Source organism: Camelus ferus, chromosome 21 (assembly GCF_009834535.1).
Source record: "Camelus ferus isolate YT-003-E chromosome 21, BCGSAC_Cfer_1.0, whole genome shotgun sequence".
NCBI classification, from domain to species: Eukaryota; Metazoa; Chordata; class Mammalia; order Artiodactyla; family Camelidae; genus Camelus; species Camelus ferus.
Window position 1 is genome coordinate 19,343,968 of NC_045716.1, and position 25,493 is coordinate 19,369,460.

The following is a 25,493-nucleotide window of genomic DNA, read 5'->3' on the forward strand; positions in this document are numbered from 1 at the left end:
AGGAAAAGGGGCACATATTTTGCTCTACATTTTCTCTATCTTTTGAAAATATATTTTTCTGCTCTTCAAAATATGCCCTCATTCAACTACTTGCATTCCACTACAGTAGCAGTCAACACTAATCCTGTCTTTATTTAAAATTTCAATATTTTGTTCATCTTTGATTTTAGCATTAATTTTTTAAAATACTGCATTAAAATTGTATTCCTCTTGATTACAAGATTAGTTTTGGGTGCTTCTTTAAATTTTGCACCCAAGAGCAAGTATCACACTTGCCACGCTCCACTCCTGGCACTGCTCAGAAAGTTTTTCTTTTTACCAGCTACAATCTTTCTTTAAAAACTGAAGTTAATTTCCTCCGGATATGGCCCTTGGGTGCTCAAATTTCTGTAAAATGTCTGTTCAGAGACTTTTAAGTTGCTTGTACTGTTACATTGTCAACTTTTTCTTCTCCAAGATAAATTAACCCCCGGCTTTCACCTTTTCTTCTCAATCTTCTCTGCAGCCTCATTAGAGAGTTCCATGTGGGAGAAGAATTTCACAATTTTGTTTTTCTGTTTAGAAAGGAGTAATTAAGAAGAAAATCTGGATTATAGAGAGAGCATAAAAAGAAAAATGATGTGAGATTCTTCATTCATTACTCAGAAAAAAATATTTTTAGCATTTTGGTATATTTTACTTCTAGGCTTTTTAAAAGCATGTGCGCTATTGAATGTGTTTCTTTCCTTTGTTAATTCTTTATTTTTTCTTTTCTTTTCTTTTTATATTTACAAAATTACAGTCTATTTGTGTATCTCTGTATCTATCTATCTATCTATTGTATTTTTCTGTCAGCCCAGCCCTTTTTAGAGGTATCATGGCTACATGGTTGCCATCAGATGGACATGTTATAATTTATTTAATCATTCCTGTATTCATTTATATTGCTTTTGTCCTTCATTAATATAACTAATATCATAAAAACTTCTTATACATATATCCTGATACATATCTTTGATTATTTCTTTAAAATAAATAATTGGGAGTAGAAATATTAAGCCAAGGAGAATGTATGTGCATTGTCACTAATATTTCATATACTTATCTAAACATCCTAAAATTTTTCCAGTTTTCAGCAGTGTTTTCCAGTTTTTCCAAATTTTCCCTAATGTAATCTCATTCCCAGAGTGAGGAAAATGCATTAATTATTTGCAGTAAGAACAAAACAAGAAAAGTATATTCTTTCTCATCTGCTTTGTAGTCATGATGCTTCTCAGGCAGGCGTGGTGTAGGACAAACCACAATGGCCTTAAAATTAAAAGAATGAATCTAGAACTTAATAATTTTGGGAAAATGACCTAACCCTAGATGTCTTTAGGTTCCCCATCTGCAGGATGGAGGTCATTCTGACCTAACATATGGGATTGTTATGCTGTTAAATAATACAGGTTAAAAACTCTTTATAAACTAAAAAGTGCCTAAGGGACTAATATTGTTGTTGTTATTATTATTAAATATTTTTTTAGTGAGAACTTTTTGATCCCCAGTAACTCCCCAGATAGGGAATAGAGGATGAGACAGGCCAACTGGTTTCCCCAGAGATACCAGTTTATAATTCTAAAGGAATCGGAAAAGAGAGTTGAGAAGTCTAAGGGTAAGTTAAACTACCTGTGAAAATTCACTATCTACGCACGAGCTAGAAAACACACAGTCCACGACAACAACTTAGCAACATGAACGGCACTGTAGAAAGCTTGGATGCATATGTTGTGTTTAGTCCTGAGAAGACTTTGTGAGCAAGAGGAGACTTGAGGTAAGAACTTTGAGGTAAGAACTGAAAAACTAGAGAGAGGAACATGGTTTGTTAAAAACAATGTGCATGTGGGTTGGTCGGGGTGTAGTCAGGTTTGAAGCTACTGAGTGATTTGTGAAAAAGGGTTCAAGAAAGATGCAGACAGTGGAGCAGGGCGTAAGCAAACACCCATGTCTTGTTGGAGCAGAGAGCATTGTCTTGTTCGGCAACCTAGAAGGGAAGACCTTTAAGAAGATGGTAAAATTGTGGTTTAAGCAAAAGGGGAAGAGTTGTGGGCAAAGTTGGCATTTTTTTTTTAAGTAAATGAAAATTTGAAACTATAATCTACAAGAAACAAAATTCTTTTCAAACTTAATTATGCGTGCATTTCCTGCTTCTTTAGCCTCAGTTTCCCCCAACATCTATGTTCTAACACACGAGGAAACCTTTTCCAAACTTGACCCCACCTGCCTTCCTTCCACCTTATCCCATCTCTCTCTGTTCTTTTGTAGCTTTATGCGTAAGTGTCCATCCATGAATTTATTTCCTTTTTGTGTTTTTCTCTCTTCCACCTGTAGGAGAGCAAGAGTCCCCATTAACCAAGCATCCCTCAGGAGCAAATCCGTATTTCCTTCTCCTGCGGTTCTCCTGCCCAAAGCACAGGGCACTGATGTATTCTGGCTGCTTGGCCTATGTCTCCAGCTTTTTGACCTGCAATTTATCGATGAAGGCAGAGAACCACACAGTAGTGAGTGAATTTGTTTTCCAGGGTTTTTCCAGCTTTCATGAACACAAGCTCACCCTCTTTGTGGTATTTCTTACCTTGTACCTTTTCACCCTGGCTAGCAATGTCACCATTGTGACCACAATCAGCATTGACCGCCGCCTTCACACCCCCATGTACTTCTTTTTCACTGTGCTTTCCACGTCAGAGACCTTGTACACATTGGTCACTGTGCCTCGGGTGCTCTGTAACCTCATAGGCCTGAACCAGCCCATCTCCTTGGCAGGCTGTGCCACCCAGATGTTCTTCTTCATCACTCTGGCCATCAACAACTGCTTCCTGCTCACAGCCATGGGGTATGACCGCTACGTGGCCATCTGCCACCCCCTGAGGTACAGGGTCATCATGAACAAGCGAGTGTGTGCCCAGCTGGTGTGGGGGGCCTGCAGCGTTGGCCTGCTCGTGGCTGTCATTCAGATTTCCTCTGTGTTCAGGCTACCCTTTTGTGACAGAGAGGTGGCCCATTATTTCTGTGACATCCGCCCGGTTATGAAGCTCTCCTGTGCTGACACCGCTGTACACGACATAATTAACTTCATCATCAGCTCGCTGGTTATCGTGGTGCCCATGGGTCTGGTCCTCATCTCCTACATCTTCATCATCTCCACCATCTTCAAGATCGCCTCAGCCGAGGGCCGGAAGAAGGCTTTTGCAACGTGCGCCTCCCACCTCACTGTGGTCATCGTCCACTACGGCTGTGCCTCCATCGCCTACCTCAGGCCCAAGTCAGACACATGAGGGATCAGGACCAGCTGATCTCAGTGACTTACACCGTTTTCACTCCTCTGCTTAATCCTGTGGTGTACACTCTAAGGAACAAGGAGGTCAAGGATGCCCTCCACCGTGTTATTGGCAGGAACTGTCTTGCCTAGCATCTTTGGTGGTTTGGTATGGAGCCCATCATCCTCTGGGTGTTTTTGTAATCAGAAGAAAACTTGATCCTATCATTCTTCTTCTACCCTGAGAGAAGAAAAATTTAGTGGTAAGCCTGCGTTAAAGAATTGAGAGTTTCTTTGACTTGAATTTTGTTTTTGCCATCATTCTCCTATACTGTCTGTTCATCTGAGCGGCTACCCCCAGGGAAGTGGTCCGATGCTGCTCACAAGGTAGAGAGCTGGTTGGGAATAATAAGCAAGAGGGTAGCTGATTGTTTCCACTGTGCTAATGGCAGAAAAGTGGGCTGCATAGCACCTGTTGGAAGTGACGGGTTGAAAGATCAACCTAAATGTCAGGTGGATATTGAGCTCTGAACTTTCAAAGAGAACATGGTTGGTGGACAGGATGTGTCGAAAGCACAGTCAAAACCACCTTTCTTACTTATCATCACTTTCTCCTTTGGGCAGCAACAAGAGTAACGGATTCTGACATTCCAGATGAAATTTTATCAGCTTAAAACATTCTCACCTGCCTTGAAGACCCATGAAATTTTGTTCTTCCCAATTTTGTCAAAGCTCCCATTAGAACTGATTCCTTGGCGAGTTTTGCATATTCACACACTAGTAAGCAACTTGTCACATCCAGCAAGTGAGTTTCACTACGGTTAGGCATGCTTCCTGTGGGGGGAATGCATATGCTATAATGTATTCGTTCACAAGTGTAGGGGTATCTGAAGATCTTTTTAGAAAGTAAATGTATTGGTCCTGCCTCCCAACTAACTCTGACTGTCCCAGATGTGGAAATTAGCCCATGATTTTCATTCAGTCTCCACGTGGAGCCTGAGCTGACATCTGTGTCTTGCCTTGGCCCGCTTCATTTCTACGTTGATGAACTCATTTTCTGTGAACCGTTGGATGCCTGGTTTAAACTCTGAGTTTAAGCCTTTGTCTAAAGAAGAGTCTGGGCGTCTACCAATTCCTACTGTCTTTGCCCCCTGAAGGGGAAAACTGTACTGAGTTGTGAGAAAGTTTTAAGAATTTAGGATTATTTGACCTGGAGTTAAAAAGAGACAGAACTTTCCAAATGTCTTTCCAAATAAAGGGCTGATGTTTAAAAAAAAAAAAAATCTATGTCTCCCGCCCACCATGCCCCTCCTGCTTAAGAACAGTCCAAGTGTCCCCATAGACGATGCACTGAAAGTGCATGTCAAACAAAGGACTTGGGAATCCCTGAGGGTGGAAGGGCCAAGAAGGGCAATCTTCACGTTTGGGGAGGATCTCCTGAAAGAATCAAAGCTCTGCCTCCCCAGAGCCCCTGCCTCCAAGACAGCAACCTGGGAGTGTGAAGAGGAGCCTCCGAGGCAGTTCCTCTCTGCCTCTGTCTGCAAACACCTCTGCATCCTTTCTGGGCTAGGTTCAAGGGGACACTCACACCCCTACTTCTGAGAAGGCCCCACAGAAGAGTCTGTCTTTGGGGGACCTGCCCACAACAGTAGCCCATTCTTGAAGGCCCTCCCAGCAGTCGCGTCATTTTATAGATTGATGGATTTTTGGCACACAGAATCCCCACAGGTCCTCCCACATCCCCTGTCCAGGGCTCTGCAAGATTGGCACCCCTGCTGAAAGCTGTGAGTTCCCCTGGGTTCTGATAGATTGATGCTACAGAAAATTCTGGTGCAGTTCGCCCAAGGTGGTTTCATATACAGAGACTGTGTATTAAAGGCTTACTTATCCCTTGTGTCCTTAATGTGGTTTACACCATCTTAACAGAGCCGGAGGAAACTTAAGTCAATGTGTTTCATTTCAAAGAGAATGTGTATTATTAAACAGAAATCATGTCCGCAGAGAGTGAGGCTTAAGCCCACAACTTGGGCTTAACCACCACGTAGCCCTTATCTTTATAAGTCAGGGCCTGCCAACTCAGGACGTTGCCATTGTAACACGAGGCGCACATATCCCTGAGGGGGACCACCCGATCCCACAAGGACACATCCCATATCTCCCCAACAAAGGACTGTTTTGCATCAAAACTTCCCCCAAAGGAATCCTGCTCCTGTCCCAGGATGATGCTTGCCTCTTGCTTCACATAGTACCCTTTCTGCAAACCCTTCCGCCCCATGGGTTTCCCGTTCACCCAGAGTTCAGCAATCCCAGAGGCAGACTCCCAGCTGGCACAGAGATGGACTGGAGCGTAAGGAGACGGGGGGACCTTGAAGGTGACCGCAGCGTTCCCCACGTGCAGCATGTACTCTCCTACTTTGCTGACAAAGAGAAGCAGCTCGTTGTCCCTGGACTTGGTGCTGTAGGAGAAGAGGCTGTAAGAGCGGCTGAGGTCTGTGAAGGCTTTCAGGCACAGCGTGAAGTTCTTCAGCGGCTTCTTCAACCTGGGGATCAGGGACACGTAGGCTGTGTTTGATTCTTCGGGGAAAATAAACGCCTTCCCTCCCAAGTCTGTGGAGAAAAGACAATGGGACAGAAGTTCTCTCAGTGCTCTTGTTGGGTTTGCTCTCACTCTGGACCATAAGCTGCCTCCTGAGCGAACAGACGCAGCGCGCTGGAGTTTGCAAGGTGCCTGCAGGTGCCTTACCTCCGTGACCACGTGCGCAGAATGTGCGTGTTAAGAGGCAGGCTTTGCTACAGCTATCCTGACAGAGGAATTAGGGATGTCCTCTATTAACCCCCACGCCCATCTTCTCTGTAGGTTTCATCCGGATAGAATAGCAAACACCAGTTGTAGAAAATGAAACACAGCTGACTCCTGGAGGGGAGCATCCCATATTCTCCCACCACTGATCATGCTCTGAGATGCCTCCCACGGGACTCTCGTAGCTGGGCTTAGATGTAATTATCATGTCCCTTCTTGAACCATGGCTTGGCTATGCTGGGCCAGTGCTCATCGTTAGTGCAACGTGTGAGGAATAGAACAGTGTGCAAAGCCCATGGCCTTTATGGTGTCCTCACCATCCTGTCCACTCCCTTTTTGCAGCTCTGTATGCCCATTCGGGACCAGTTTCCCCATGGCTGCAACCCAGGATTATGGAATTACTCACCGTTTCCTTATTTCCTCTTAAGACACACGAGAGGGGAGGGCTTAATCATTATAAAAACCAATTGTTTTTCTTTTTCTTGCTTAGAAAAGCAAATTTAACAACTATTATGGCCTTGAAATAAATTAGAGAATAATGACTAACTGAATCAAGGGAGACATAGCTGAGAAGCAGTATGAGTTGAATTAGTTTTGCTTTAAGTAGGAAATGGAAACAGCAGAATTCTTATTTCCTTGGATACAAGGGTTTCTTAAGAAATGCTCACCTTGGACAAAGAATGGAAACAGAACATTTAGAGAGAGGGAGGGCTAGGAAGAGATTTCAGAGGTGGGGGGAGGAGCTTCATCCATTACAACAAGACTTAGAAGGATGGGAAAGTAAACCATGAATTTATACCCTGTGATCTACTCATCGCCCGGTGCGTGATTTGGGACCTTGTCAGTATACAAAACTGGAGCAAAATAGCATGGTTGGCAAGAGAGTAATAGTGAAATGATAGAGAAGGGGGCGTCTCCAACTTGAGAAGATGAAGTTGTGCTTAGTGGCAATAATAGAATGGGGTGCAGACGGAAGGATGCCAAAACATTAAAGCTTTTTTTCACTTCTAATAAAAACTAACTTTTTGCAACACTTAACACATCACAAAGTACATTTTCACTTTAACTTATCTCACACAATCTTCCTAAACAACCCTTTGCAAGTTTGATGTCATTCTTATACCCATTTCATGGATGAAGAAACCGAGGCTCGGAGTTCAGCAACTTCACAAAGTCAATTCAGTTAGTTTGGGAGAAACTGGTTCTCTGATTTCAAGTCCAGAATTCTTCCAAAATGTCATATTTCATGTGACCTGGACTAACAGATTGAGAAGAATCAGAGAATGAACACCCCAACCCCTGCAATGACCCTTTTTTTTTTTCCTTCCCCAATAAAAGCTACATATCCCTTCTTATTCTTTCAGGGGAGAGGTAATTCCACATGGTCAGCAAAGCCATGTCTGGGGCTTGCTCATGCCAGGCATAGCCTGACTCGTCAGCATCTGTGGTGCTTCTGAAAACACATCCGATGTAATTCTCCTCTCCTTGATTGTAGGCGAACTCGCTGCTCTTGCACAGAATACAGAAAAACTTGAGATATGTGACTTCCAAGATGAGATTATGGAAAGATTGTGGCTTTTGTGCTGGGCACTTTCTGTTAGGTCACTCCCTGTGGGAGAAGTCAGTTGCCACATTGCAAGCTGCTCTGTAGAAAGGTCCACATGGCAAGGAACTAAGGGAAGCCTCCCGCCAAGAGCCGGTGAGGAACTGAGGCCCCCAACCCCGCAGCCTGTAAAGAACGGGATCCTGACAGTAACCTTGTGAGTGAGCTTGGGAGCAGATGCCCGCCTTGTCCAGCCTTCAGATGGGAGGACAGCCCTGGTCGGCTGACTGCAACCGCAGGAGGGACCTTGAGTCAGAGTCATCCAGCTACGCTGTTCCCTAACTCCTGACGCACGGTAAATATGAGGATAATACATAGTCGATGTTTTAAGCTCAGTTTTGAGGTGATTTGTCATGCCTCAAGAGATAACTTATCCCATCCTTCATTCTCATCTTCCTCAAAACGGCTGCTGCAGCAGCAGCAAGAGGAGCTATACTCCAGTTCCCCTGGGACTCGGAGGAACTTTTCCCCACCAAGGCTCAGGACCCACCTGAATGTGTCATCCCCTCTGAGAGGAAGACGAGGAGCAGGACACCTGGAAGAAGCTTCTCCATCGTGCACTCCTTGGGTGGTAGCAGTGGGCAGGACGCAGCAGCTGTAGTGATGGAGAGATGCTCACTGTCTGGCTTCTTATATTGTGCTTCTGGGGCACAGCCTTTGTACCAGTAACAGAAGGCAAAGCTGTAAATGGTAAACATTAACTGAACCCGGATGTGATTTAGAAACAGATTTGTGTACTTTCTGATCTGTTGTTTCAGTTGCAGGGTTTTTCCTTTTTCTTTTAACTGTTCTGTTTCCTGCTGAGCCGTCCTGTTCAGGTCCCCCACAAGGAAGTGTCCCTAAGGGGACATTGAGTTACCTAACATGTATAAGGAAATTGTGGCAGTCTGTTGTTAGTTCTGTAAGATGGGCCTGCTCTTGGAGCTGCTGGAGGAACCATGTCCCCCCTGTGTTTAGGGGCTGGGGTGTCACTATGGAGAAATGGCATTTACTGATTCAGGTGGCTGAGAACTTTGAATAGGTGAGCTCTAGCTCTTGTGGTCTTGGTGATGAACTTGCCAGGTTCCCCATAAAGGACCTTCTAGATGTTGGGTGTTAAGAGGATGCCCTTCACCTGGACTCTGGACTTCAGCTAGGAGACAAGCAGCTCAAAGAAGGCGTCTGTGAAGGTGGACAGAGTGAGCCATGTCAGGACGGCATGGAATAGTGCTTGGATACTGGGAACAAGCTGGCTATGTTATGGCCTAAATCTGTGATTTACAAAGCTGACTAACTATAGACATGTTATCCTGCGGTCTATTTCTCTGCCTCCGATAAAAATTTTTGTGAGTTGCTCTATTAGTTCTTCCTTTTTTAAATTCATCACACGGGGTAAGACTTTAAAATTCAAGAACATATGGGTCATGTATGTTTTCTCCCACAGCTTGATCTGCAGCGTCTATGGCTGCAATTCATGCATAACAAGAGCCCCAGTACTGCTGGTGGGGCTGCGCCCCGCAGGCTGTCCTTGCCCAGCTTCAAGACCAAAGAAAGAGCCCAGAGGCAGTGATGGAGACATCAGTGGTTTCATGGAGGGGGGCTCTTACACGTCTGAAGCAAGGTCCCGGCGCAGCTCCCCACCGTGTGCCGCAGACGGCAGGCAGGACAGGGCGGCAGTCTTCCCCCCTGGGGCCAGGGGGAGGTTAGCAGTTATAAGGGGAATTGACGGTAGGTTGGCTCACTGGTTACCAGGGAAACCAGCAGAGAGGCGCTCACCGCCCCTCTGATGAGGGTAGTCACTAGCAGGGGTCTGGGGCAAGTGTGCAGGAAGGTCAGTCATGTGAGTAGAGGGTAGGGGGAGCAGGCACTGGTCCAGCAGGGGATGTACATGCAGAGAGCAAGAGGACAGCCATCTTGACTGGCCCCAGCACACACTACTCATGGAGTGAACTCATCTGGGTGTTTCCAGGTTGACGAGAAGAACTAAAGGAAGTTGTCTAAGTTTCTCCATTGCAAAAAACAAAAGCCACTGTATTCATTGTGGCAGTTCATTTCTACTTAAGCTATGCAACAAACCACCTCAAAACTCAATTTTTAAAACAATAAACATTTAGTTTGTGAGTCTGTGGGTTGATGATTGGGGCTTAGTGATTCTTTTGGTCTCAGCTGGGTGATTAACAGCAAGCCAGCTAGTTGGACAATCATAGTATGAGTGAGAAATGGTGTGATGGGAATTAAAGCATTTAAAAATCCTTGTCTTGTTTGTAAAATTTTAGATTGGTCTAAATCAGTCTAGATTTCTCTTTCCTTTAATTCTAAAACAATATTCATAGTAACACAACATCAAGAATTCACTAAGGAATTTTTAGTCATTTTTCACAGTATATGTTTATGTAATATAAAATAAATTATTTTCCATAAAATATTACTTTAGATCAATATATTACAATTAAAGGTTACATTGTTAAGTTAATTTTATTAAAGCCTTCAATAATATTCATAATACATCTCTAGAAAGACCATTTGATTTATCCACATGTAATAAGTGCTTCACATTATTGAATTAATTTTAATTGTGAAAGAAAGAACATAATTTATAAATGGATTTAAAATGACATTTTATATATCATATTTCGTTTGGGGATAAAAATAATGCATTTAAACAAACTTTGAAAAATACAAAGTTTAAAATTTTAACTACTTGTGCTATTTTTTCCAAAAAAATTTTTTGATGACTTTTTTTTAAAAAGATGATACCTGTAAATTTCAGGCAGGGAAGAAGTCTATTCTGCTCACTAGTGCACATCTAGTGTTACTTCCTAATCACCTGTTCTCATCTCTCACTTTCTTTTTCAGTGTTTTTTGGGAGGGGGGAATAATTAGGTTTGTTTATTTGTTTATTTAATGGAGGTACTGGGGATTGAACCTGGGACCTCAGGCATGCTAAGTATGTGCTCAACCACTGAACTGTTCCTTCCCCTCACTTTGATGACTTTGACTTGTATTTTTGACACAGAGCCTAAACCCACACACACACATAATGAAAAAAACCAAAAATATCAATGCTTAGTTTCCAAGTACAGTCCTCTCTCCGTATCCATGGGGGAATCCCCCTCCCCATATCAAAATTCACGGATGCTCAATTTCCTTACATAAAATGGTATAGTATTTGCACATAACCTACACGCACTCTCCCATGTTCTTTGAATCATCTCTAGATTACTTAGCATACCTAATGCAATATAAACACTGTGTAAATAGTTGCCACTGCATGGCAAATTCAACGTTTGCTTTTGGAACTTTCTGGAATTTTTTTCCAAATATTTTTTGAACTGCGGTTGGTTAAATCCGTGGATGTATAACCTGCAGTTATAAAGGGCCAACTGTGTTTACTTTCCCAGGGTCTGATAAAGTGCTGAAGACATCTTGATGTGTTATAGAATATTTATTAGATTAGTACATTTTTGTCAATAAATACGGATAAATTTCAAAAACAATACATATGCAAATTTAAAATAATACCATATGTTTATAATTACAGACATATGTACTAATGTACAAACATTTGAAGGAAAAATACACACATGCTCATCATGGTTAACTCCAAGGAAGGAGGAAGTAAGGAAGGGGGCCGAATGGGGGCGAGTTTCTGAGTGTGTCCATAAATGTTATTACTTTAAAAAAAGAGATGGGAAACAATTATGACAAATATGGCATGGCAAAAATATAGTATATATGGTTTTTGATGTATAATTTTATAACCTACTTTTTGTAAATTTAAATTTTTCATGACTGTTATATTTTAAAGATAAATATGTGAATTTTCTGAGTGATCATTCTTATGCTTCTCATTTATGTGTTACATTTCAACATGAATATTCCATACAATCCATAACTTTAACCAATGACGACTTATGGATATAAGTGAAACAAATGTATGACTAAGGGAAAAAAAAAACATGGAAAAAAAAACATGTAAAATGGTTTAATGGTCAAAACCACCAACGCTCTTGCAGTGATAAAGTCTCAGAGCAGTTGAGTCATGGGCAGGTGCTTCTCATCCTCACTAACCACCAGACCTGCTCCATTGATGTCTACTGGGAGGTCCTCATCTGGTTCCGTTTTAAAGGAAAAAGGTCAAGAAATGAAGAGGCTTCCACCTCGCTCTCATTTCACAGCCCACAGCTGACCCACATTGTGAACGATGTCAGTTTTCTGATGAGATAACAGTCCTTCCTGGTCCCACATTGTCCCAAGACCTGGAAGCCCAGATACCAAGTGTCAGTGAGGCTGTGCCCTCATGAAGACCGTGAGCCTGTTCTCTTGTCTAACGTGCTCAGGCTTTCTCAGAAGAAAACAGGAAATGGGAAATCACAAAAGATGGGGCGATCGCAACAACTAGAAGAAGTGATCAAGGGGAAAACAAGCATTTCTCTCCATTTCTGTGTATATTCATCATCCAGACTTGGCCCCAGTCAGCTGGAAAAAGGGTCTATCCTTGGAAGAAGGATGTAAGAAGCCAGGTGGTGGTGTCACCCCTTTGCCAGGACCACTGCAGTCCCTGACTGTGCTTCCACTCTAGGTGTTTCCATAGGAGGGAGGTACAGGCAGGCAGGTACTGAGTCCAGTTGGGTGGAAGCTCCTGACCTAGAAAAACCAGGGAGAGACCGGAGGGTTTTTTATGGGGAAAGACAGTTGGAGTGGAGACAGGAAGAGATGGCAGAAAAGTGTGAGACATGGTTTTTTGAGCACCAGGGATCCATAAGGCCAGAGAAAGGAGGGTTGGCTTGACTGCCAGGTGGGAACACTATTGTCTTTAGTTCAAGAGAATGAGAAATGGTCAGGGACCTGTTTGCCAGAAAGAGAGAAAATGCTGCAGGGGAATCAGCCTCAACTGGGTTTAGTTCAAAGATGCAGTCCTCCCCCCACTTTTTTATTGCAGTATAGTCGACGTATAATATTATATAAATTGCAGGTGTACAATATAGTGAGTCACAATTTTTAAAGGTTATACTCCATTTATAGTTATTATAAAATGTTTGCTATATTCCTCATGTTGTACAATCTACCCTTGTAGCTGCTTTTATACCTAATAGTTTGCACCTCAATCTCCTACCCCTCTGTTGCCCCTCTCCCCTCCCCTCTCTTATTGTGTGACCATCAGGAAGTTACATACTTCTTGTGCTTCACTTCCCTCATTTATAAAATAGGAGCTAAAAAAAAAAGCTACCCCACAGAGTCTTTATGAATATTGAATGAGATCAGTTATGAGATTAGTACGTAAAAATATCAACAGCTAAAAAAATTAAAGCTTTCTCCTTTCCCATAGTAAGTTTCCCCAAACAACCACATTTCTGGTTTCTCTTCAACTGTGAGTTTTGACTAGAGTACAAACTACAGAGAAGCAACTGGTAACATAGAAAAAGTGCTAGGATATTCTGAAAATTCCATTCAGGATGATCTGGACTTGGGAGTTAGGGAAAGAGGAGCTGGTTTCATCTCTATGTGGGTCTATCCTGAAGAATCTTACTGTGATGATCACATCTTAGGGCAAAGAGAACCAAGGGTCTCACTGGATATGCCCTGTTTGAAAGGTAACGTTTTGATTTAGTGAATTACAGATAAATGCGCACTGTCCATCATACCTGGCCAGAAGAAGGTTTAATTTTTTGTTTCTCTAAAATAAAAGCAGGTGAGTGTACAGTGATTAAACTCCCATTTCTGTCTTAAAAGGAGGTAAATTCATAAGATTTTACTCTCAGTTGAGAGAACAGCTTTAGGGACATTAAACCAATGGAGATTTGGCCCTTTTCTTACGAACAAGTGACTGGACATTGGGCAGACTGTGACACAAACGTGATATTTATATCAATCAATTCAAGTTTTCTACTTCTGACCCAAAGCAAAATTACAATAGAGACTCAGGAAAACCAAGTTATGGTCCAACAGAAATGATTAACACCACGTTTATTTATCATCAGCCACATCCAACTGTGTGGAAAATTCTCTGACTTTGAGGGTCAACTTCCCAGGGACCAGATATGAGAGAAAATGGGATGTATAGAGTTCTGTGACCTTTGTTCATTATCCTCAGTGAGCCAACGTTCTTGAAGATTTCCCTGGAATTGAGCTGATGGAACCAAACAAGTAAGTTAGGGGAAAAAATACCTTTTAATTCTTCTATCACTTATAAATAATATATATTATTATATATTATATATATATGTATGTGTGTGTCTGTGTGTAAGTCCTATGTAAATTCCAATATGCAATAAGCTGTATGCAGAGATAGAACATATGGTAAACATAAGTCAACATGAAGTTGCAAATATAATTTTCATCTTATCTCTTACGTATTTGTAAATCTTATATAAACTCCAACATGCAACAAGCTCTGTGGGGAGATAGAACATATGGTAAACATAAGTCAGCATGAAATTGGTAGGATGCTTTTGCTCTTATCTCTTGTCAACATTGTTTTCGTATGTTTCCTAATTGGAGAAATCCTACACACCAACCTCCCCTGTCACTAAAGCCTCTTGTTCTGTAGCACCCAGACCAAGACAACAGGCTCTTTCTATATCCACATAAAAGTGAGGAGCAAGTTTATCAACTGGGCATAGAGAGGGCATTGTCAAGCCACTCGAAGACCCTCTTGCCTCAATCCATTTGTATCAGCTGGAATCAACCTCTGGCACTTGTCTCTCGAGTATTGAGTATTGGCTTTGGAGTGGAGAGCATCAGAACCTGAGTTTGGTAACACAAACGGAAATCTGTACCCATCAAGAAATAATTCTCCATTTCCCCCTCTCCCAACCCCTGGTAACCTCTATCTAATTTCTCTCTGTGTAAGTGGAATCATAATATTTGTCCTCTTGTGTCTGGCTTATTTCACTTAGCACAACGTTTTTAAAGTTTTATCCATGTTGCAGCATGTATTGGAATTTTGTTTCTTTTGAAGGGTGAGTAATAATCCATTGTATGTACATACCACATTTTGTTTATCTGTTTATCTGTTGATGGACATTCGGGTTGTTTCCACCTTTTGGCTGCTTGTGAATGTGCTGTGAACATTGGTGTATAAGTATCTTAGTCCCTGTTTTCATTTTTTCAGTTTTTTTCTAGGTGTATACCTAGGAGTCAAATTTCTAGATTATACAGTAACTCTATGCTTAACTTTTTGAGGAGGCACCAAACTGTTTCCCACCGATGCTTCACCATTTTACATTTCCCCAGTTCCGCCAGAATGAACAAGGTTTTCCATTTGTTCACATCCTCATCAATGCTTATTATTTTTCATTTTTAAAAAACTGTATATTAGCCATCCTAATGGGTCTGAAGTGGTGGGTTTGGTTTGCATTTTCCTGATGGCTAGCCAGTGATGTTGAACATCTTTTCATGTGCTTCTATTGGCCATTTGTTTATTTTCTTTGGAGAAACGTTTATTCAAATCAGTTGCCCATTTCTGAAATGTATATATATTCTGGATATCATTACCCTATCATACATATGATTTGCAAATATTTTCTCTCATTCTGTGAGTTGCCTTTTCACTCTTGATATTTTCCTTTGATGCACAAAAGTTTAAAATTTTGACGAAGTCTAGTTTATTTATTTTTCCTTTTGTTGCCTGTATTTCTCAGGCATATCCAAGAAATCATTGCCGAATCCAGTGTCATATAGATTTTTTTCCTGTGTCTTTTAAGAGTTTTATAGTTTTAGCTCATACACTTTGATTTATTTTGAATTAAATTTTGCATATGGTGCAAAATAAGGATCCAACTTCATTCTTTTGCATGTGGAGATCCAGTTTTCCCAGCATCGTTTGCTGAAGACTGTTCTTTCTCCACTGAATGATCTTGGCACCCTTGTTGAAAATCAATTAACCATACATGCAAGGGTTTATTTCTGGACTCTCTCTGCTATCCTATTGGTCTATATGTTGGTCCTTATGCCCCACATACTTTTCACTTGGATTTTCTATATTTTAATAATTTGACATGTTTGCTTTACAGCCCCTCCCCTCCATGTGCTCTTTCTGTCTCACACACACACACAAAATCCTGCATGTGTGCACACCTCTGTTTGTGTATCGTTTCTATCTACATCTTTTTTCAGCTGCTGAGAATCAATTGCAGACACGATGCTCCTTTACCCTTGAATAGTTTAGTGTGTCTCTTCTAAAAGCAAAGATATTCTCTTATATTATGCATTCTCAGTAGGAATGATATCACCCTCAAGGGGACAAAAATCGATTCTATGGGGAAAAAACCTGAGATATTACAAATGACCTGTGCCTCTCCACCCTACCCAACAAAATCTTTTGTCTTAGTATTTAATTTCTCTTATTAGGGAGAAATTGATTTAATTTAAATGTCACTTTAATTTTTCTCCTTTGGGGGTACAATAGTGAAAAAATGGTTGAGAAACTTTATGTTGTATAATCGTACGCTTACCAAAATCAGGAAATTAATATTGATACAGTGATAGATTTGTTTAGTCTCATTTTTATGTTTCACCAGTTAGTCCATTAATATCTCATAAGGCAAAAGCAAACAACAGCTCATCCATTCCATGTCATTGCCATGTCTCTTTAGTCTTCTTTTATTCAGTTTTTCCTTGTATCTCATGTCAATGACATTTTGAAGAGATAGGCCAGTTGTTTTGTAGGATGACCCTTAGCTTGAACTTATGTGCCCTTCTGATCAGATTCAGGTTGTGCCCTTTTGTCAGGAACACCACACAAGTGACATTGTGTTCTTTGCAGTGCCCACTTCAGTCCTGCCTCTCAGACTGAAGCGCTATTCCCAGCACTGGGAATATTTCAGAGAACAAGGTATGGTTTCTGCCCTCATGGGGTTGGCATTCTAGAAGGAGTTTGCAAAGCCTTGAGAGAGGTTTGCCCATAAAAGAGAAGACTTAGCGGTAACACTGGAAAAGGGTAGCCTTGTTTTTACAGCCCCATTTGATTGGACAAAGTCCATCAGAAAACAGATTTAATCCCAAAGCAAAGAACTACCCTCCCCCAACCCTTTCAGAGCACTAGAGATGAAGTGGGTTTGTCAGGGAGATGCTGAGTTTCTTGTTACTCAAAGGACATTATTATGTAATGGTTAGCATCTGATCTTTGCCATGACAGATCCCTTTGGGAATTGACCTGGTCTCTGTGCCCTTGGAAAAATAAAAACTCTATGAGCCTTAATATTCCTACCTGTAAATTGGAGAATAAAAATAGTACATACTTCAAAGAGTTGTAAAGATTAAATGCGACAATGCATGAAAAGCTTGTAATTCAATGCCTGGCATTAACTAAGAGTTTAATAATTATTGATTATCATTATAATTTTTAAGAAAAAAACTATTTGCTTGAGTTACTACTTTTCGAGAAGATTGTTTACTAAATAGTTCTTTAAAAGCAAGGCCAGCATGGGAAGAAGCTTGCACAAATATTATTAAGTTGTATTTCAACTATGCCCATTTTTAATTTTATTTTTAATTAATGAACATCAAGGTTTTTCTATAAGTACAATAGGGCATCTGGGTGCTGTGGGTCAGGCCAACTTGGACGATGGTTTCTTTCTATTATAATTTAGTTTATGTACCTGACTGAGCTTTAGAGGGACTAGAGAGAGCTTATAGCATTAAGGTTCTGTTTAGGCTCAGAGGTGGATTTACTGAGAAGCTGATGAAACTTTAGCTTTTCCTTCATTTGCATAGACCTCTTATAAAAAACTATCTTTTCTCATTCAAATAAACATTCATTTTCATATATTCAGAACCTGAACGCTCCCCTTTCCTTGTTAGATGTACAGAGAACTAAGGTCAAGTTCTGTCTGTTTTATTTGATGGGAAAGAATCCTGGTTTTCCCATGTCATCTCAGACTCTTTTCTCAGAAATTCATTGTGTGACATATAGGAAACAAAGCATAACGGCATAAATAATTGCCATTCAAAGCAGTTTCTTTCTTCAGAGGCTTGTCCCTTCTCTCTGGAGCAGAGGATCTTTTTCATAGAAAAATGCCTTTTTAGGCCGCTTTGTGTCACAATGTTGAGTTGCTACTTTCTCTCTCTTCCTGGATACCCCCAATCATTGTTTGGAGAAAGACAAATAATCAAGAGATTTGAAGCTGCTGTGCACAGAAATGGCCTGAGTTTTGGTGGCCCTCTGGAAACAGAATAGAGGAAAATATGTAGACAGAGATTCAGAAATATGGCAGAGATGACAACTATAAAGAAATGTGGTATGATGAGAGATTGGACTGAATGAAAATTGTTGAAGAATTGTAAGAAGAATGATCAGACATTAACGCCAAAAGAGCGTGCAGTGTGGTGCTATAGTGTAAACCTCTCCATCCCCTCCTGCTGTTAGTTCTGCCACACAGACAAGTATCTGGCTGACTCCTCCTTTGCGGCAAATTAGAGAAATGGGCTGGATTCCTCTTCCGTGTTGGTACGGGACCAACAGAAGACAATGGCCCCAGTAAGGGAGGGCACAGGACATCGAATGGAATCAAGAAATCCGGATTTGAAGCAAGCAGAAAAATTAAAATCCTGGTGAATTTGCAAAAATTATAAGATGGCTTTGGGATTTCCCAGCTGATAGAATGGTAGGTTTGAATCCATTTTAAGCAGTTCTATGTGTACATCCAAGGACAGGGTAACCCTAACTGACATCTGGGATGACCATGTGACTCAGCAAACATTTGACAACCAGAATGTGGTTGGTGAATATTGAGATGACCTTCCCTGGAGGACTAGGGGGGAAAACCAATGACCATTGCAGGGAGGGAAAGCTTCTAATCCTTAATCCATGTGTGCCTCCAATTGGTCTTCTTGTTGGGAAAGACAGAATTTGGCCTACGCATCAGGACACAGAGTGGGCCGTGGAAGAGCTAAGGCGTACCAAGAGTTGAGGTGACTCTGGGCCAAGTGCCAGCTCTTCAGCTAATTCTGTATGACTCTGAGCAAACCGTTCATTTTTAATTTCTTTACACACCAACCGCTCAAATCACCATCTCTCACCTGCCGGGCAGCCTCTTAGAACTGAGCCCTTCTATTTTTCTTTCTTACAGGACACCCATTTTTATTCTGTTTTATTTTGCTTCGGGCAGGTGGTCTGGTCTCCCAGCCATGAGCAAGTGCTTTAGATCGTAGCTGTGGCTTACTGACTAAACTTGATGCCCCAGTTTCTGCTGTCATTCACAAAGGATTGTTTTTTCTTTCTTCCCCTAAATAATTCTCCTTGGTTAACCTCAGTATGTCTTTCCCCTCTATCCAGACAGAGCATTCATTCTTCAGGGGCTTCCTGATTCTTCATCTGAATTAAGTCCTAATCAGTGACGCCTGCTGCCACCAACTCCATTTGGCAGAGAGGCATGACAAACGTTAGAGATAAAGATATTCTCTCAAATATCCAGAAACTCCTACCCAATTTTTTGTTTCGAATGAATTTCTTAGCTTTTTTCTTTTTTTGGTTGGGAGCAGATAAGGATCAGGAACTATTCAAAATGAGACTGGTGTAGGCCAACAAACACACCATTGTTGGCTTCCCATCTGTCTACAATGAAGTTTATGGGAATTGCTGACTAAACAAACATTTTCCCATTCAGGTTTGCAGCTAAGATGAAACGGCTCCAATTATGTTCAGGCGGCTGGTTTTATTTTAGTGGGAGTTTCCGTCTGTTTGTTTATACTGATTAGAGGCTTTGGTACTAAGTGTTGATAGTATTATAAATAGAACATGCTTATCGAAGAGTTATCAGAAAAGTCTAACACAGATAGCCTGCTTCTTAGAAGAGTAAATTAATTAATGTTGATCAGAGGAGAATAATACAGATAGTATGCATATAAAAGAGTGAGGTGCTAAGTACCAGGGGTATAACACAGATAACACGCTCATCGGATTAGGATCTTATGTGTATCACGTTTAGAAAGGGCCCTTTTTATTTCTTCTTCTTGGAATTGCATTTTCAAAGGCTTTGGTTTTTGACAAAGGAACTGTGATTCTTAAGTAACTCACATTCTCGTATGTTTAAAAAAAGAAATCAAAAGCTTCCAAACAAGTTGCTACCAAATTTAGTTGAACTGATTCTAAGCAAAATCAATGAAAGTTGACTTGTGGTTTACCTATGCAACCTGATAGAAGGTAAAACAATATATATATTTCAGAATATTTGGAATGAAGAAAATACTGTATTGGTTTTCACCAGGCAAAAATCTTTGGACACTAGGTTAGAGCCAGAACTTCGCCATGATGACTACAGTGGGTTAAATGGTGCTCACCCAAAAAAATACGTGCACCCAGAACTTCTGAATGTGCCTATTTCCAATTCTAGAGTTCAGTGTCCACTTATTTGCTGATGTAAAGAATTAATGCCATGCTTTTTTAATATTATGCATATTATGTTGGCTACAAACGTCTAAGCTTAAGAGTCATGTGAATCGTTTAACATGCAAAGTGTTTTTTGTCCGCCATGTCCAACCTGTGCTGGTCGGTGAGTCCCTGAGGAAGTACACATTGGAATATAAAGAGAAGCAACAAAACGGACAATTGGCACTACCAGGAAATGATAATCTTTTATGCAAGAACTTATTGCATTCATGTCATCAGAGAGGACAGATTTGACAAGTTAATTCATTTGTTTTTTTCTGTCCAAAGAGCTTGTGCCATTCACACCACGTCGCATGCCAGGCAGCAGCCATCTCACAGGGCCACGACCCACCCACTTCCTAGTATTTAGACACAATTATTTTTTATTTTGAGGACAAACGGCAAGAGATGTGGATCAGCATTTCTCTGGGGGAGTAAAATGTGTTGCTTATAAGAGCAGATGTTAAGGTTGTATGTCCTTAGGCTGTCATTGGACACTGGATTCCCAGGTTAGAAGCACCACTGTGTTTTTTAATAAATTCATCTGGGGCTATGAGTCCCTCTAAAATGTGAGGCACAGAGCAGGTACCCTTTGCCAGAGTCAGAGTGTTACTGACACTAACAATTGTCTTACATACTGAGTTTAGCTCATTGGTGATGAGAAGCCAGACTCTCTCTTTGGCTTTACCTCAACTGTCAGCTGTAATATCAACAGCTGTATTATACAGCTTGAATTTTAATCTCCTTTCTAGTTATGCCCTTGGTTTTTTTGCTTTATCTTTTTCGCCTTCTTTGGTAATAAAATTCTGCTTTTCTAGAACTGTAGCTCCCCAACTCTGGGCTGTGTTGAGAGGACGGAATTTTCTGATTGACCAACCTGGATTGTTCACCCAAGGCAGCCCTGGGAAAGATGGGATCCCACAGCTGTGCTGGGCCATCAAAGTTGCCTTCCCCACCCCAGACATGATGATTAGTTCAGAGATGGGCACATGGTCCCTGCAGGGACAGGTTTTTATCAAAGAGCAATGTGATCTCTGAGATTTCTCTGCTTTAGAATTATAAGCGCTAGGGACCATGGAAGCCTAGAGATGGTACCAGCTCTTCTTTTCTACAAAGTAGAGAATTCCTATCTGAGAAAAAGCCAACACAGAAAAATAAGAGCCAAGAGGTTAAGAGAAAGACAACTGATGACTTCATTTGAGCCCCTGGATCCATCCTTGCCTACTGTGGATTTGTGAGTTACATGAACAATTACATTCTTTTATTCTGGTCTTTTTTTTTTTTTTACTTCCCTAATTCAAGTTAAACTTTTGTCATTTATTACCAAAATGTTCCAAATAATATACAAGCTTCCTCCCACCTGGCTTTTGGTTTTGTTCTTTTATCTACTTCACTTTAGCATTTTCAGCATGACTTCCCCATTCAAGTCTCCAAGACAGTGAATATAAGAGTGAATGAAGCTAGCAGTGACTTATTGTTTCTTTTTTTCCCCCCACATTGATCACATCCTCCACTGTTGAATTGATTTCTTTGAGATGTGAATCGTTGTCTTCATGATTACAAGTAAGGAAATGCCCACTCACAAAGTCTGAGTACCTTGCCCGCGATCACACAGATAGTGAGAAACTGAAGCAGGATTTGGAGCCTGGAAGGACTGACTCCAAAGCGTAAACTGTCCATCCCCCTTATACTGCATCACCATTAAAAAATAAAACAAAATAAACAAATAAATAACCCCCTCCAAAACAGTGTTTTCTTGGCCTTCAGTGCCGTAGATCCAGCTGTTTCTTGCCTTTCTCTTTACGATTCCATGATTCTCTTTGCCCACCATCTCTCTCCATTTGCTGCTTTTTCTAGTGTCTGAAAACCACTCAGTTTAATCATTCAGTTTTCAGGTTTGCCTTTTATATTTAGTATTTAAAATTTTTTTTCTTGTTTTTTTTTGTGGGGGGGGATTATTAGGTTTATTTGTTATTATTATTTTTTAATAGAGATACTGGGGATTGAGCTTGAACCCAGGACCTCGTGCATGCTAAGCTTGCATTCTACCACTGAGCTATCCCCTCCCCCCATATTTAGTATTTTTAGGATATTTTTAAAAATTATTCCCAGAACTAAGCACAGTCGCTGGCACGTGGTAGGTGCTCTAGGCTACTGGTCTGTGGACACATGCTGGGCAATTATTTGGGCCACTGATTACTTGCTTCCCCCTCAGCACGTAAAAACAATACTGCGTTCTCCTTGAGACCTCTGTGTTCCAGAGTAAACTTCCGTAGTCCTTTGAGCTCTTTCTGAAGCATGTTCCAGTTGAGGAGGGTTTCAGCTTATTGTAGTGCAAGTGTGAAGATCTGGTTCCTTAGGAAGCTTAACCTGGTGTTCATTCACAGGACGGCTCAAAGAAGAAAGAGGCAGGAAGGAAGCAACAGGACCAGTGATGTTCCATGACAGGTATGAGTCATGAGTGTATCATGGCCCTTATCACACATAAATACACTATGGTATTTATTCATTTGTTTTTCTGCAAAATTAAACCATAAACTTCATGAGAGCAGCAATACTATCTGTCTTCTGCTTTAATTTTTTTGAATGCCCAGCACAAAGCGCATGACCACGTATCTGATTTTAAGCACGGACGTAGGCGTTAAAGTCAGATTACTGAGGTTCAACTCCTGGCTCCTCCAAGCCTCCAAGCCTTGGCAAGCTGCCCGATTTCCATAAGTCTTGATTTCCTTATCTTTAAATGGGGATAATAGTCATTACTATCTCATATAGTCATTGTGAAGATCAAATTAGATAATCCATAGAAAGCATTTAGCATAATGACTGGCATGCATTAAGCACTCAGTGCCCGCTGCTGCTCCTGTTGTTAGTAATGTAGAAGTCCCTAGTAAGTATTTTTAAGTGAATTAGTTATGTGGTTCCAGACCTTCATCATTCCTGTCCCTAACCTCTCCATACACACCATTTCATAACATTCCCCACATGTAAATAACTTATCAGACAGGATGCAACTAATGAAATGTCACAAACACTGGGCACCTCCCTTTTGCATGGTTATCTTTCTTATCTAGTCAGGAGACAACTCATATTGTGTTCGCCAGACCCCTCAATCTTTCTCAAATTCGTGCCATTTATCAACTTGTCCGGGGACATCCAGGGGAAGAAATGAGGGACTCTCCAGGTTATGATCTAGCAGTGAGGGTGATAGCTTGGGCTTCGAAATGAGGTGTGGACCTGAGGGCAAGAGAGAAAGGACATTGTTTCCTCAGTGACCCAGAGAAGCAGAGAAAACAGCTCTAGGACTGGAGTTGGGTGAAGGAGGGGAGAAGGAAAGTTCAAACTAGGAAGCAGGATGCAGATGACAATAAGGACTCGCTTTCTGTGTCAGTGAATGCCGAGCTGAAGGAATAAAACCCTACTTCTAATTATTCACCCAGGTAGAGTTTGCATCCTGAGAGCTTTGCCTGTTACCATCAAGGGTCTCTGTACCCTGAGACAGCTCCGGAGGGGAGGTGGAGCAGGAGCAGCGAGGGGGAAAGGACACGGGTTCCGGGTGTGATCTTTGGAGGAGCGACTCCCTCTTGCCTTACGGGGTGGCGGTGGAGATGTACTTGGCGGCGAACATGGCTGCAGAGCCTGCTGTTTGGGGGCTGCTCTGTGTGCCTGCTTTATCACATGTTTACAGAAGATTGATCATGTGCTTTCACCAGCCCAGATGGACGCCACCTGCTTCTCTGCCAACATCCTGAACTTGTGGGCATTGAGCAGTAGCCAAAGGGTCATGTCCTGACTAAATCGTAGCTGTGGGCCTGAGCCTTGCCAGTGAACTAAGGGCACTTCTCCACACCCTGGATTCTGCTCTTTCTGTGTGGAGAGGGGTCCGCAGCCTGGGCCCTCATGTACCTCCCTGCTCAGAGGGCAACCTGGGGCTGAGCCAGGGTATCTTCTAGGCCAGAAAGGGGGCTTGATCTTCTTTTGAATAAATCCTTCTCAGGGTCTGGTAGCTTAAAAATGCACAATAAATATTTATTTATGAGGTTGATCCATTGATTAATTAAAAAGTTGCTTCTAAACTTAATTTTTGGCTTCTGTAAGAAATATTTAGGCGTACGTTTCCTCTGAGCCACCCAAAGATAAAAGCCGCCTTTCTCCCAAACTCAAAACTCCTCAAGAAAATGCCTTGCCTGACTTGGTCATGTCTCCACGTTGCCTATAAAGACACTCCAAAAACAGAAAATAATTAAAGCCAGAAGAAAGTCATCTGATCTTTAGTTGAGTCTCTCAAAGGACATTTAAGCAAACTGCACTCAGAATCCACGTTTCTGGCACAGATCAGGCATCCTGTAAACAGTGGTTTGGGCTTATGTTTTTATTACAATTTTTCATTGATTACTGTTCTGTTTTCCAGCCCCCTCCCCAGAGTACCATGTCTACTGGGGCTCCGTCCTGGAACCCTAAATTCCTTCTGTGAAAGCTCTTGTTGAAACACACGTCTTATCTGAATCTCACAGAAAGTCATTATCAGCCAGGACCATAGCTTCAATTTTATCAGATTGGCTTCAGTCACTTACCAGAGACCAAAGTAGCAGCAGAGCCATGGAACTCAGTGAGTAAAAGGAGGTTTCCTTGCCCCAAAAGTGGTGCATTCAAAGTGGTGCTTTGAGACCCTTAAATTCCCTAGTCTAAGTAGAAAACAAATCCGCTGAATAAGCATGACAGGAAAACAGCAATCCACCCATAGTGGGCGGAGTTAGTTGCTTCTTACACACTTGGAAGAAGTAACCACCTTTAAATGCTGTGAATATAAAAGAAGATAGCTTTGCAGATTTTCTATGTCATAAGGCAAGTAGTGTAATACAAATGGGACAGTCAGCTGCTGTCACCTTCTACAGGAAGCACCACCCACGGGGAGTGTATGTCTCTAGCGCTGACTTAAAGAAGCAGTTCAGTTATTCAGTGATCGAGAAATCTGCCTTGATGAGAGAAGATCAGCGTGCCAACCAACAGAAGCTTTTATAACATTAGCTTTTAGGGACATTCCACTCTTTTCGTTTTAAATTCTAAAATTGCCAAATAGTTTTGTGTTCTCTGCTTCACCAACTGTGTGACCTTAGTCAGTTCACTTAAATTTCTGGGCATAATCTTTAAACATCCAGTGAAAAGACTGGGCTAGATGATCACTGCGTAACTTTCAAGTGCTAAGAGTTTGCGTAAATTATCATCATCTGTAATTTTATCTCCTGAGCTGGGCAGCCCACCGAGAATCTAGTATAAGACCATTAGTTCTGTTTCTTAAGATTGATGTTCATACCCTTGTTTTATTGTGCTTTGCTTTACTGTGCTTTGCAAATACTGCTTTTTTTTTTTTCACAAACTGAAGGTTTGTGGCAACCCTGGGTCGAGCAAGTCTCAGCCCCATTTTCCCAACAGCATTTGCTCACTTCTCGTCTCTGTATCACATTTTGGT

General features: G+C 41.5%; 2 protein-coding genes across 2 annotated transcripts; one reads left to right on the plus strand and one right to left on the minus strand.

The window, feature by feature from the left end:
* Window positions 1-2,386: 2,386 nt before the first annotated feature.
* LOC102520168 (olfactory receptor 10J1) lies at window positions 2,387-3,537 on the plus strand. Its single transcript, XM_006178270.2, is given in 2 exon segments — window positions 2,387-3,288; window positions 3,291-3,537. Coding segments are annotated over 2 exon segments (984 nt in total). The 5' UTR covers window positions 2,387-2,441; the 3' UTR covers window positions 3,428-3,537.
* Window positions 3,538-5,226: 1,689 nt separating this feature from the next.
* LOC102520418 (mucosal pentraxin) lies at window positions 5,227-8,390 on the minus strand. Its single transcript, XM_006178271.3, has 2 exons — window positions 8,168-8,390; window positions 5,227-5,881 (listed from the first exon to the last, which is right to left on the minus strand). The coding sequence occupies exons 1-2, from the start codon at window positions 8,373-8,375 to the stop codon at window positions 5,286-5,288; spliced, it is 804 nt and encodes a 267-aa protein (XP_006178333.2). The 5' UTR covers window positions 8,376-8,390; the 3' UTR covers window positions 5,227-5,285.
* Between the last annotated feature and the right edge of the window lie 17,103 nt (window positions 8,391-25,493).

Excerpts from the sequence above, each read along its gene's own strand:
- LOC102520418 (XM_006178271.3), bottom strand. The coding sequence starts at position 8,375 with ATGTTTACCATTTACAGCTTTGCCTTCTGTTACTGGTACAAAGGCTGT. Across the intron at positions 5,882-8,167 it reads AGAGGGGATGACACATTCAG|ACTTGGGAGGGAAGGCGTTT; the intron begins GTGGGTCCTGAG and ends TTTTCTCCACAG.